Source organism: Chironomus tepperi, unplaced genomic scaffold (assembly GCF_022539635.2).
Source record: "Chironomus tepperi strain 1889 unplaced genomic scaffold, CSIRO-AGI_Ctep_v1 contig_349, whole genome shotgun sequence".
NCBI classification, from domain to species: Eukaryota; Metazoa; Arthropoda; class Insecta; order Diptera; family Chironomidae; genus Chironomus; species Chironomus tepperi.
This window is the reverse complement of record NW_027226471.1, coordinates 418,448-432,351: the sequence shown is the minus strand read 5'-3', so window position 1 is coordinate 432,351 and position 13,904 is coordinate 418,448. Positions and strand designations below refer to the sequence as shown.

The window sequence follows — 13,904 nt, the reverse complement described above, 5'->3', positions numbered from 1 at the left end:
TGTATTACGAAAATGTAAAATTTTCAATCGATGTGGTGTTGTTTCAACCGTCATATTTATTTTATTTATGTGAAAATCTTCTTATTTTTTGCATAACAATTTTTCTTTTCCTTGAAATGATTTTATGTGATTTTACTCATCTCTGATTCAGCAAAATTAACACAAGAAAATACATTGGTATTTTTTTAGATTAAATAAATAAACAGTCCCGTGCTCAGTAACTGTTAAAAAATTCTTAAAATTTATTTACGGAATTTATTACACGTATAGCTTTTGTATGGCTTAAATCTACCATGTACCAATCTTACATTCTTGTGGTGAAGGCCGTTAACCCAAGCCACATAGTGTGGTGGAGTCAAACAAGGCTCTAGTTAATTCAGGGTGCGTTGGCATAGCAAGACACTAGCTTTAAACACAATCTAAGAAAACCTGACTAGAACTAGCAATGACGACCAAGGAATATTGATCTGAAGCTCAACAATTGGAATGAGCGGATGCTCTTAGGACAGAGGGAGCTATTAGCAATAGAGCTTCCGCACTACTAGTGCAATATTGCAAGTCAAGAAGTCTAACTATGAGAGAAAATTTATTAGTGGACGGAGAACTATTCAGAGTTTGATCTCTGTGACATAAAAAATAAAAATTGTAATACATATTACTCTGTATTAGAAGCAGGGATGTTACCTATCGATTTTATTTTAAAGGCAAAAATCTATCGTAGGCATTGCCTTTGCATATGCAGTAAATTTTGTCTTGTTTAGACATGTCTAAGCATGGCACCTGCTTAAATAAAGACACTGCCTAGGTCAAGGTATGCCTATGCAAAATTAACAGCTATAAATCTTTCTAAAGCCATCTATCGAATAACTCGTATAAGATTACCCAAAGGATAATCTCAACAGTGTATGATATGGACACGATGAAAAGTTAATGTGGCACTGGTGGGCACTAAAAATTTGAAGGCTTAACATATTCAAAATTCAAAGCTGCTTGCATATTTGGCATTTAAGCATTATTTCCTTTGCTTCTTTATTAAATAAATCCATATTAAGTTTCTAGATTAATTTACGGATAGTACAATTTGACAAACATAAAAGTTGAAAAATATATTTGAACAAATTTCATAAGGACTACTTAAAAGTTTAAATAGTTAGTTCCAAATATAATAAATCACAAAAGTTGTGAATAGCTAGTCTAATTTATCGAATCCGTATTAAAAAAAATTGTGGGAGTTGTTGACATAATCGGTCGACTTCTCCTGACTTTTCTCTTTTTTGTCAATAGCTTAATAGTAGATTTAGAATCAAAGAACTCGGAGAACAAATGCTCATGATTTTGAGTAGAACTCTCAAGTGGATTCATTGTGGTTACTTTATCTCCATCGATCTCTGTCGTCTCTTTGTATTCTTCACTTTTACGTTTCAATGAATTTTCAAAATATTCTGAAGATTCATTGAGGGAAAATTGAGAATTTTCTACCTCAAAGGAAGTACTTTTTATGGTAGATGATTTCAGAATTGCCTCTTTATTTGATGAATTTTCATCATTTGTTATTTCCAATCCATTATCGAATTTACTCTGTACATTTTCTATATTGGTATTTTCACTTTCAAACAGGTGAATTTTCGGAAGCTGTGTAGTGGATGGTGTGGTTGATTCTGTGGCTAGATGAATGAAAAATTATTGAATTTCTAAATTTTATGGATATTTAAAGTAATTGCTTTTCAATATTGATTTTCATGAAAGCATGGTCAATTTTATATTTTATGGTATGCAAGGTGTGGACACTTCGACATGCCAAGTCTTCAAATACTACAAATATGTCTTACCTTTGTCATCATTCAAAATATAGCAAGGCCTTAAATTCTCATCCTTTGTGTTTGCTGTAAAGAATTTAATCGAAATATTCAAAGATTAAAATAAAATGCTTACATTGGATTACTTACATTCATCAAGTTCCATAATGTTTTCATCTTTCATTGATTTTGTTTCTATGGAATTTTCTGCCTCTGAGCTATGAGTCTCGAGTTTCATATTTAGGTCTGAAATTGATTCAACAGAAATACTTCTCTTGACTAAATTTTTCTTAGGAACATAATCAAGATTGGTAGTACCAAATTCTGATGAACTATCAGCATTGGAATTTATAGTATCCTTCATTTTCATATCATCATCATTATTACCATTCAAAACTTCTACATTACTTGAAATTGAGCCATTATTTGAATGTTCCTCGTTCACAGAATAATTTCCTTCCAATGTATTTAATAGATTCGTTCTATCTTCGTTAGTGTAATTTTCTCCATCATTTGGTATATTTCCATTTATTGAATAGGAAGTTCCGTAATTTTCATATTTTGAAGATGTGACTGGTAATGAGATTTTTATTGGTGGGAAATCATTTCTAGAAGAATGATGTGATATTAATGAATTGCGGTCATTTGAGTTTGCGTTGCTATTAGCGTCCTTGTGACTTGAAATATGATGATGTTTATCGATTGTAACTTTATCGTAATCTTGAGCATTTTCCGCAAAATTTATCGCATTCATCATAGCTGGTTTATTATCTGGCAATGATAAATCAGTTTTATTTATTAAATTATTTTCTTAGAGGATTAAAGTTAAAGCTTTTAAAGGATATCAACTGATTTCTTAATGAATATTTATGCATTTATTTTAAATATTTTAATTAATACAGTTTGGGATATTTGGAGCACTGTCATTCTGCTTATCAATCCCCCTTTTTGAAAAATTCCAATCCCAATCGAAAAGTCTTGCAAAATCTTAAATCCTATCGATATTTAAAGAACATTATCCAAATAATGAAAACCACAAAATAAGCAAAAATAAACCTAAGCCAAGCGTATTATCGTCATTTGAAGCAGTATGATTTGGTCAAAAGTAAGTGAATTATCCAATTCATTATCATCGATTTGGGCTGAATTTTCTTCATTCAAGTAATCTGATTCACTTTTTGTTACATGATACTTACTACCCGAAAGCTCATCTACATATTTTTTCGTAACTAAACCCCCATATTCATCAGATCCCACATATTCACTTGTCGTTGAATCAATTTCCGAGTATTCAATCAATTCTTCATTAGGATCAATCGAAGATTCGTCACCCACTTCATTTAAAGCTATTGTCTCCATTGTAGGAAAGATTTCATCTGAATTATCCTCACTTATTTTATTGTTTAAACTAAGTCGTGCTTCCTCATTTGATATTTCAATGTCTGAATCTTCTGTAATTACTTTATCATTGTAATTATTAGCAATTGTTGATGTTATTCCAAAATCTTGACTAAACTGCTCATCTTCATTTTCATTAGAATTAGATAACTCAAGAAGACTTTCTGTTTGTGTTGCTGATTTAATTTTATCTTCATTTTCTACGCTATTTAATGTTTGCGTGATTTCAAGTCTTCTTGTTCCTTTATATTCTTTTTCACCCGTTTGTTCTACAACATTACTTCTTCTTGATGCACGTGTCGTGTAAATATCATCAAAGGATTTCGGATTGTCTGCATCACATATGAGACAATTTGGTGTGCCATCATCATACAAAGAATTACTAAAACACTTGTAATGAACCGCAACTTTTCCCATGCATGCAACAAACGTACCGCAACGTTCAGTATCATTAAATAACTTCAATGTATTTATTGGAACATTCTCGCAAACATTATATCTTGTTTTATCATGCAACCGTCCATTTACTAGGTGAATCAATTGAACTATAATCAAAACTAGATTATAAATCCATTCCATTACTTCTTTTTTAATCTATCGTTTTCACACTCAATGTCTTTTTTATAAGAATCCAGAACAACAAGTTGTTCCACAAGAAAAATAAGAAATGAATCAAATTTTTCATATTCAATGATTTTTATATCTATAACTTTAATATCTTTTTTTTATTACATGCTGCATGTGAATTTTAGTTTTAGTGTTTGCTGTATGATTTCGTGACATATCAGTCAGTATTAATTTAGCGTCAGAATTTTCAGGATGCTAATATAAAAGCAGTCAACATGTTTGAAAGCTCTTCATTGATCCACAAAAACAATAACTTTTCTATCCTTTAGTTTATATAGCATTAAGTAAATTCTGTTGTATTGAACTTTATATAATTCTACGTTACAAGTGAATGACCCAAAGCTTATGATTTACAAAGTTCATTATAACTTCTAAAGTCCTTTCCTACACAAGTACTTTTTAAAGTGTCAAAATGTCTCTCAACCCTCCATTAACATATAAATCATTATTTTGCTACGAAAATTTGAGAAGCATTTGATCAACACCTGTAAAAATTAAATTACCATAAAAACTTAATTTAAAATTCTCCTCTTATGTATCATGCTGCATAAATTATCATTGAAGGAAATTGCTTGTAAAATTTTTATTAGATAATCGAATATAAATTGAGAGTAATTTATTTATTTACGTATCAGCATGTACGCTGATGCTTGCATAGTAAAGGTATTACGAGTGAAAAATCAATAAGAGTCCAATGAACTTGTTTTATCAGTAAAATCTCACCTGAAATAAGTGAAATTACAAAATATTTAACATGATATTCTAACCATTTTTCATGCATACTTCCGGAATATTTCAACATTTTATGCTTTTACAATGTTACCTAGGAAATTAATAAAATTAATGTAATCAAATTGATCAACGAACTGTTCAGGCCAGTGGCGATCAACCTGTATGTCCCGGTACACTATTTAGTGTGGAAAACGGTTGGAAATGCCTTGGACCGTATGTCGTGTGGATAGCTTATCACCAAGATATGTCGTGCAAAAGATTAGGTTGCCCACCACTGGATTAAGCAAAGCACAAGAATGATAAGACACACATCACTTTCAATTTTAATTAAGTCTTAAAATGAAAATAGATTACTTGTTTACTATTGTCAATAGCTTGATTTCTCATTAAATACTCATTATTAATTCTATTCTGCAACAGAAATTAATTTGTTTTTAATGACTTGAAAAACTTTATTTACGACCTATTGATTTTATGCTGAATTGTTAAGATAATGCCTGAATGTTATCATGATTATGTGAAAATATTTTTCAGCTTCATTACGGCATTAAATTTCTTTAGCATGTACTATCTCGAATTGATACCAAAAACTTTGTCTTTTATTCCTCAAAATACGTGTCCTTTTATCATGAAGACCTTGAAAATAATTTTAGGAATTTCCTTTTAATATTTCATCAAGACCAGAGAGAAAAAAGAATATACACAGCACAAAGTGAGATAGGTAGAAAGACAGAAGAAGGTTCGAGAGAGATGACAAGATAGAAGAAGAATTATAAGAGGAAAAAGATAACAACTTTTTGGGTCGAACGACTACTTTCGTTTTTCATGGAAAATTAAATAGATATACAACGACTGTTTAAAGCGTCTTTTATCCACTGCCTAAACCAGTGGTGGGCAACCTTTTATTTTTCACGGCACACCTTAGGCTCGACTGAAGTCTCGTACAGCATATGGAAATTCGGCGGCAAACTAGTGTACCGTGGCACACAGGTTGTCCATTACTGACCTAAACTTTAAATTGATAGAATTAAATTTTTATTTTATATGAAATCATTCTCAATTGATAAGTTTTTAGTTCCGAAAAATGTAAAGAATTCATTACAAGTTTATTTAATCATTTAATGATCCAGCCCAAAATGATTTATTTTTCTCAGAAAATATTGTTTTAAGTAACGGAAAAACCTTTTTCTTCTGTTTGGATAAGCATTTATTGAAGTTTGAAAGGGATCCATAATCGTACAAGACAGAGTCTCCGCTTTCATTACATTGCTCTTGATATTTCAACTTTTATGCTACTTCCATCCATTCTTCTTTAATTAAAAATCATTATTGTTTCCATAGAGTAAACACAATAAGCAAAGAAAGGGTACACGTTTGTTTACAAAGAATTATCGAAAATAATTTCTGACGAAAATCAATTTTTATTTTTTTGAGAAAATTCTTTATGCCATAGAAACTAGTTAATTACACTTCAGAATCAACAATAATAAATTCCACTTTATTACAATAATTATTTTCAACATTTTACTACATCATTCCATTCGCATGACATTGTTTCCTTGCTGAAACTTGTATTTTGTGCACATGTAATCGTCCATGCTTTATTTTTAGCACACTTTATAAAATCGGAACATTCATCGGAAGGAAGCAGAAATGCTGACGAATTACCTTCTTCGAAATGACATTTTGAATGATGTGAGGCTTTTAACCTCTCATTAACAATACAGTCAGAATTAATACTTTCAACACATTGATACTTGGAAGGGCTGAATTCATATCCATCTTCACATTTCCGTCTTATTCCAATTCCATCGTTACATTCAATATATTCTTTACAATTTTGTGGTATAATTGCTGATGTAAATCCATTTGAAGGACAAATTATTGTCTCAATAGACATGTCAATAGCTGGAAACAACAAATAATCCGATGAAATATCATAAAATGTTTCTGATCTTCTTATTCTATTGTTTGTTGATGTCATTTTCATACTGCATGGTTCAAGACACATCTTTTCGTCAGTAAACATGAACAAAGATGCCTCCAAGCAACTCATTTCAATTTCCTCATTACGATAGCATACGATGAATTTTGAACAATTATTTTTGCTTGGATAAATGTATAAAGTATCATCACTTTCGGTGTCACAAAGCTGTGTCTGTGATGATATAATTAATGTTGAAATTAATGTAAGAATTATCAACATTTCTTCTTTTCTTCGAGATTAATTTTCCTCGTCCTCTTTTTGTTACTTCACTTCTTCAAAGAACAATAACGCTTTACTTTACAATGTTTCGTTATGAAAATCAAACAACAAAAGTATTCATTTGAGGAAATTTTGCATTTATATTCTAGATGAAAAACTTTTATTGTGTTCCTCACTTTCATGATATTGCAACAGATTTGCAAAGTCGTAAAAAATCTTTTGATTCAAGGTGTGGGAACATTAATTTTCAGGTTAATAGCTTTGATGACTCTACTATAAGCATATTGTCCTTAGCCTACAAAATGGTACTCTGAGCCGCGTTTCCACTGCATATGATTCGAAAAAGGACAGACGAAAGAGTGTTTGTCAATATCACAATAATTGGGTACCGAAGGACGAAACCATTTGGCGACCGAGCCACTTCGTCTTGGTTTTCATATACTACATAAAAGTACAGATATCGATTTTTTAGATGAAATCATCAACTCTGGTTTAAATGCTAGGAACATAAAATTATAGCGATTTCGAAATGCAACATAAACTCCAAAAAAGCTCAAAAAAGCTTTCATTTTATTCTTAAACTATAAAACATAATCTTTGGATTACCATTCATTGAAACTGGCGAATAAAATTTCAAGATCGTGATAAGTTAGCATAAACTTTTTTTTATTCCTTCACTTCCAGCTTTTTATTGCTTTGTGTCAATTTTACGGTTGCATTTATTATTATAAGGAAAAGTAATAAAAAATTAAAATAAAGAAAAAATTAAATGTTTCATGCCAGTTGAATACAAAGAGGCTACGGATGTTGTGATGAGAACTTTTGCGACAGTGACAAATTTAATTTCAGCTTTTGTACATATACATCTTTAATAGAAGAGATTAAAGTAACAAAATTCGGACTTTTTTTATTTAAAAATCCTTAAACCTTAATGCATAATAGGTTAGCTCATTCCTTAAGTTGTTCAAAATAAACATGCACTTGAAAGCTCAAAATAAGCTCTTTCTATTGAAAAATAATTTTCTATTAATATTTTTCATTTTTTGTATTTTTCAGATTTCATATAAATACTAAGTAAAGATGATGTCTATTGTGCCAGATCAGTCGATTTTAGATGCACTGAGGGGATATACAGTCGAAAGCACAAAACAACCACTCCCACGTCTAGTTAAAATCTACATATCGAGCACAAAACATGGTGAGTACTTACCCAGATATTACAGATTGTATACATTTAAGCTTGATTTAAGCAGAGCTCAAAGTTGACTTGAATTTGAAATGGAGTCTAGTGGAGTCGACTTAAAGCTCTGTGAAGTCAGTACCAAAGCTCGAACACAGCTCAGATGAGTTTTGAGCCTTGATGAAATTCAGAGTCTGAATATCCAATCCATTCAATCTGAACTTAACCCTTATGCTACCCACATAGAATGCTTATTTCTATTTTCATGCATTTTTTACTATCTTTATCGCTAAACAAAAATACAATAAATATAGAATTCAAAGAGGAAAGAAAAGTGTTATTGGAAGTCATTGGACCAGAATTGCAATCGATTTACGATGATAGACAAATTGAGGTTGGTCGTGTTGAGTGTTTACTTGAGCTAAAAAAGATGAATATTCCCTTTTCTTTTTTATTGTTATTTTAGATTGAATTTGTTGATATGCACTTTGGCACTGGTACAAGCCATACAAATACAAGTGTCGACTTAGATCCATATGTGCTTTACGATCATCTCAATGAGATACGAACTTGTCATCGTGTGTCGAGGAGTATATTCTTTATTGTAAGTTATGCTTGAATTTTTTAAGAGATTGTGTGAGATGGTTATCAAATATGTTCAGTAGTGCGAATGAAAGAGAAGCTAACAGGTTGGAAAAATCATTTCAAGCTCCTCAGTATCTTATTTTAAGAAATGAATGTTAAAGGTAAAAGCAGAATAGTCAGTCACTTGGCGCCATTTCCGTATATTATGTCGTAACAAAAACAATAAAATGATTAATATCGTCAGTCGGAACATCCGAATAATAAACAAGTTCATTGGACGAAACTTTCATGATTATATAAATGTAGATAACATTATCATGCTTTCGATGACACAATCACGAAACTTTTTTATTAGCCCCTAACTAAATAATTGCTATTAATTATAACGAACGAAAAAAAATTTCTTTCTATCTATACATGCAGTCATTAATCAGTAACAGTTTGGGTGAATTTTGTCTGCCCGTTGAGATACAGTCAGATGTCTATAATGAATTAATTAATCTACTTACACCCGATGAGACTGACCTAATGAAAAATTGTTATAGAAATGATAGCAATGCGGACATTTATTATCTACATACAAATTTTAGGTAAGCTGATCCTTTTTTGTTCCTTTTTCTCATAAAGTAATTATTATCATTAACATTTTGCTCTACTTTCTTCTTTTTTCATGTTACCTTAACTTAAATACATACAATTGACTTTTTTGTCGTCATCAAAATATTCATGTACTCTCCACAAATTATCATGTGATTACACAATGGAAATCCGGAAAATGATCACTTAATGATGTCAATGTTACTAATGATGTTGTTAATAATACAATAGAAATTTAAAATCCGATGAGTGGATAACGCGAAGCGGTAAATTACGAAATATTCTTGATAACAAATTTGAAGTGCTTCATAGAACAACTCATAGTGAGAGCGTGCGAAGTGCTCTCAATTTCTACAGAGTGAGAGTCATTGAGAAGGAGGTTAAAGTTGCACTAGGTATTTATAAGCTTTCCTTTAAAATCTATTATACATGACGCTTTTAATGTGAAATTTGACTATCAACTGTCAAAAATTTTCATCTACCGGAAACTGTTAGACGGCCTTCCAATACAAAAAAGCGTATTTCCTTTGCAGTAGCACGCTTTTTGAAAATTTCAATACAAAACTTTCTTCTTTTCACTTTTTATAGAATATACAGCGAATAGAATGCTTGCGGTGTTTCGGAACTGGAAACATAAGCAGACGTCTAGTGATATTGAGCGAATAAAAAGCTTATTGAAAGAGAAACTTTCGAGTGACAATCATTCAACTTTAGAGTGAGTTTATTTACTATAGGAAATGACTACTCAGATATTTTTTTATGCACCAAAATATTTATTCTACAGAGTTGAGCATGGCATTAACAATGATAATGTCGATCCAGAGGGACATGACTCACACGAGGAATATCTAGCTGCGTTTAAACGAACGTTAATTGAAAAGCTTCGTGGGTGTATTGACAAAGACTTAAAATATGATCCGGATGGAGGAAAAGGGTATGCTTCATGCTGTTATGTTTTAAATGTATGCTCGATTGTTGATAATAAACTTTTTTTTTCATTTATTTTCACCTTTTTTATCGCACGCATCCATGAATTATGTATTCGTTTATTCAGGAAACGAAAGACAGTTCAGGTGAGTTTTATGGCTTTTTATGACAGATAATTTAGGAGCAAAGGGGGAAATTTCCATGTATGATTTAAATATTTATGATGTGATTTTTATGATTTTTTTTTTGGTAACATGACAAAAGCAATATTAAGCCATGTATTGTGTATAATTTATGGCAATTGAATTGATCCATAATTCAATTAAATTTATCTGAATTTATAATAAATTACGATAATATTTTAAATTTCGGTGCAGGCACTAGCAATTCTATTTTCATTGTTATAAAAAATGTCATGGCATGACATTGAAGCGAATGCGGTAGAACGGGGGACAAAAAAATGAGTAATAAAAAAATTTCATTTCTTTTTCTTCATTACATTCTCGCATTTTAGCTTCCTTAAATGAATTTCCCTTGAGGAACTTCACAAAAAATCTTTAAAATATTTTGGGAAGTAAGGAATTTTTCAAGTTAAAGAATCCTTTTTTGCACATTTATATAATGAAATATTCAGACATTTGATTTGAAAAAGGTGTTGGCTGGGTGTTGCTTTAAATCTCATTCCTAAATAATGCATTTAAGGAATTTTCTATTATTTCCATCGCTTTCAATTCTATTCCCTATCACCAGATGTAAATAATGATACGTCACATGAAATAAAGTTGTTTAAGCTTCAAAACTTTTGCGCTTAGTTATTCTATTAACTTTTTTTTTTAAATCTTCTTTCCCTTTTTCAATATTTAGGAAATTTTTTACGAACATTCCGTACATTTATCCTTTCTGAATGAACATTTGAAGTCAAAAAGTTTTATATCATCAGCTGTGCCTGAAAAAATTGAAGCTCATATCAAATTAAATTATCGAAATGGTGCCCGTCATGCTCCATATTTTATTTATGGATCTCACGGTAGTGGAAAGAGCTCATTGATGTCGAAATTGTATGTTGAATGCATAAATTGGTTCACAAGTCCAAACGTGAAGGTTCATCGACTGATACGATTTGCAAAAGCAACACCACGTTCTGCGTATAATTTAGAGTTACTGCGTGTGATATGTCAACAGATATCAATCATTTTGAACATACCAGAAGGTTATTTGCCAAAAGACGCATCATTTGATCCATTATACATCAATAATTGGTTTCAAAACTTGTTGAAACGCACTGAAGATATGAACAATGAAGTGCTCTTCATTTTTATTGACGATTTACATAAAATAAATCCACTGGATTGCGATATTGTTGCTGCTTTGTCCTGGTTACCAATTAGTTTACCATGGAATGTGTTCTTGATATGTACAGCACAATCTATGGATAGCTTAAAATTAAGTCCCATACAACGTGAACGATTCAAGAGCTCTGAATTTTTATTCGATGTGACACAACATGAGATGAAGATTGTAAAGGAAATCGAAAGTGAAACATTTCCGAACTTTGTAAATAGATATTTTGATGATTTGGAAGAGCGTTATGGAACCAAAGGAATTGCAAGATTTTCAACATATTTAAATTGTACAGAATACGGTCTTACAGAAACGGAATTTTTAGAGCTTCTCATGCCAACACATGATTCTGATGCTATACTTGAGCCACATTGCGGTGAATTCAATTTTTCGTCCTTTTGTAGTATTCGAAATGATATGGGTAAGTAAAGAATTTCATAATCATATTAAAGAGCTTTAAAAAGAATTCCTTTCGTCTTCACTTTTATTACTCGTTTGAGCTTCATACAATGTAAATGAAGGAGCTACACACAAAAAAATTCAATTTTATAGAACATAAAAAAATATATTGAAAGAAATTTTTGTGCATATTTTGAATAAAAATATTTTCAAGGATCTTATAAATTATATCCATTGTTCAAAACATGATTACTATACATACTGTAAATAATGAAGCGGATCTAATGAATGTTTCGTAAGCTACATAAAATGTGAACCAGATGAAATTCATTGGAAAATATTTTTAATAAAAATATTCGGATCTTAAAGTCAAATCGGATGTTTTCAAAATTTAGTTCAGACTATTGATTCTGTTTTTGGAAAATCGATAAAAAAGAAAAGTTTTGAAATAACCTTTACATAACCTAACCTATAAATTAGTGATTTATTTTACTTACTTCGAATCAAATCAATCATGATTGAGTAGTTAACCGAACTGTCTTGGAAGCGTAATGATCTAGTCCTTGAGAATTTAATCATTGCACACCAATCCAGCGATCATGTGTTCTAGACTCGGCATGCGAAATTCCTTCACATGTCGTTTTTTGAATAAAATGAATTTTGAATTCCTCTTTAAACTGTTGGTCTAGGTTTGAATCTGGCAGATGAATACGGATTCCAAAATTGAGATTAAAGTAAAGTCTATAAATCCTTTGGATTATAGACATCAATAATGAAAGAATGTCAACAAGCATATAATTAACAATTTCTGTATTATCAGTTGAAATTGAATAACTACAGACAGGCACAATTTCTGACAGATTCAGTTTTAATGAAATGAAGAAACTTTATGATTTGAAACAATTGATAATTGAATAAATGTCTGCATTCTGGCAAACGCACCATACTGATTCAATAGGGTAGAATATGTCTACACATGATGATAGACTGAATATACGATGAAAATGGAAACATGTTCAATTAAAATTTCAAGCACAATAATGCTGCTTTACGTAGGCAGAGAAATAAAAAGTTTATCAGAATACGGAAAATGAAAATGTTCGCTTTCTCTCGCTGTTATCAACTTGTTGCCTTCCGGAAAAACATAATGAAAAAAATATATTTTTCATATCTACCTCGCATTTTACCCTGGACTCAGTGGCTGCATGAAATGCTAGCTCAATCGATTAGTAAAAATGTGTGAAATTTGCTGAACTTTTTATTTTGATACATAAGCTTTTGTTTTCATCCCAACCGCAAAAATGTTGAAACTGACTTTTTTAATTCAGCATGTAATGAAAATTTTACATTCACAGCTCCTCTGATTCGAGAAAAACTTATGTCAGGAAAGTTATTAATTGAATGGCGTCACGATTTATGTGCAGAAATAGCAAAGAAGCGATATTTAAGTGACCAGGAAATTCTTTTGATTTCTCATGCTGAAATTGTCAACTTGTTCTTCCCCCAAGAGCCATCTGATGATAGTGAAGAAATACACAGTGAAACGAGTGAAAAATCAGGTAAGTCGTTTCTCTTAACAGATATTTATCGCTTAGACATTGTTAGTAAATGAAAGAAGATACCTGGATAATATGAACAGAAAAGAAGTAGAAAGTAATAAGCAGAACAAAAGTAATTTAAAAGAAAATTCTTTCACGTCGATTACTTTTTTTCGAATGAGAAACAAAACTTCTCCTATTACTGTAAATTGCTAATTTTTCAATCTCATTTCATGAAATTAAATTCACATTCAATATTAGGGATGTAAGAAAAAAAGGAAAGGAACCCCTTCAAAATATCTTCTTTGAACGATCACGATCAAAGAAATTTCAGAACAATAAAGCTTTATTTTATTTTTATTATATTATTACTTTCCATCATCATTTTATCCCACGTCTTTCCTTTGTTTCAATAATTGTGGGTGAGGTTTTTCCAAGAAGATTTTCAATTTATTGAAAAGAAAATCAGGAAGCATATAATAATTGAAAAACGAACAAAAGGAAATGGATAAAAGCACTGCTTAAATTTTTTACTTTTATCAGACAATTTTCATAAGAAGCACAGACATATTTGAGTT

The 13,904-nt window shown here is 30.8% G+C and overlaps 1 protein-coding gene across 5 annotated transcripts in view; it reads left to right on the top strand.

Annotated features, from left to right (window-relative positions):
* Nucleotides 1–13,904, top strand: part of LOC139094114 (protein qui-1) — a 91,309-nt gene that overhangs the window by 49,992 nt on the left and 27,413 nt on the right. For all 5 annotated transcript variants that reach the window (XR_011544751.1, XM_070645040.1, XM_070645039.1 and 2 more), the window contains 10 exons: nucleotides 7,816–7,957; nucleotides 8,254–8,333; nucleotides 8,406–8,543; nucleotides 8,948–9,114; nucleotides 9,353–9,516; nucleotides 9,710–9,836; nucleotides 9,906–10,055; nucleotides 10,176–10,194; nucleotides 10,913–11,810; nucleotides 13,144–13,347. Coding sequence is in view for 4 of the 5 variants with exons in the window: in XM_070645040.1 (XP_070501141.1) it covers nucleotides 7,840–7,957; nucleotides 8,254–8,333; nucleotides 8,406–8,543; nucleotides 8,948–9,114; nucleotides 9,353–9,516; nucleotides 9,710–9,836; nucleotides 9,906–10,055; nucleotides 10,176–10,194; nucleotides 10,913–11,810; nucleotides 13,144–13,347 (2,065 nt within the window). In the remaining variant the exon portion in view is untranslated. The remainder of the gene's footprint in view (nucleotides 1–7,815; nucleotides 7,958–8,253; nucleotides 8,334–8,405; nucleotides 8,544–8,947; nucleotides 9,115–9,352; nucleotides 9,517–9,709; nucleotides 9,837–9,905; nucleotides 10,056–10,175; nucleotides 10,195–10,912; nucleotides 11,811–13,143; nucleotides 13,348–13,904) is intronic.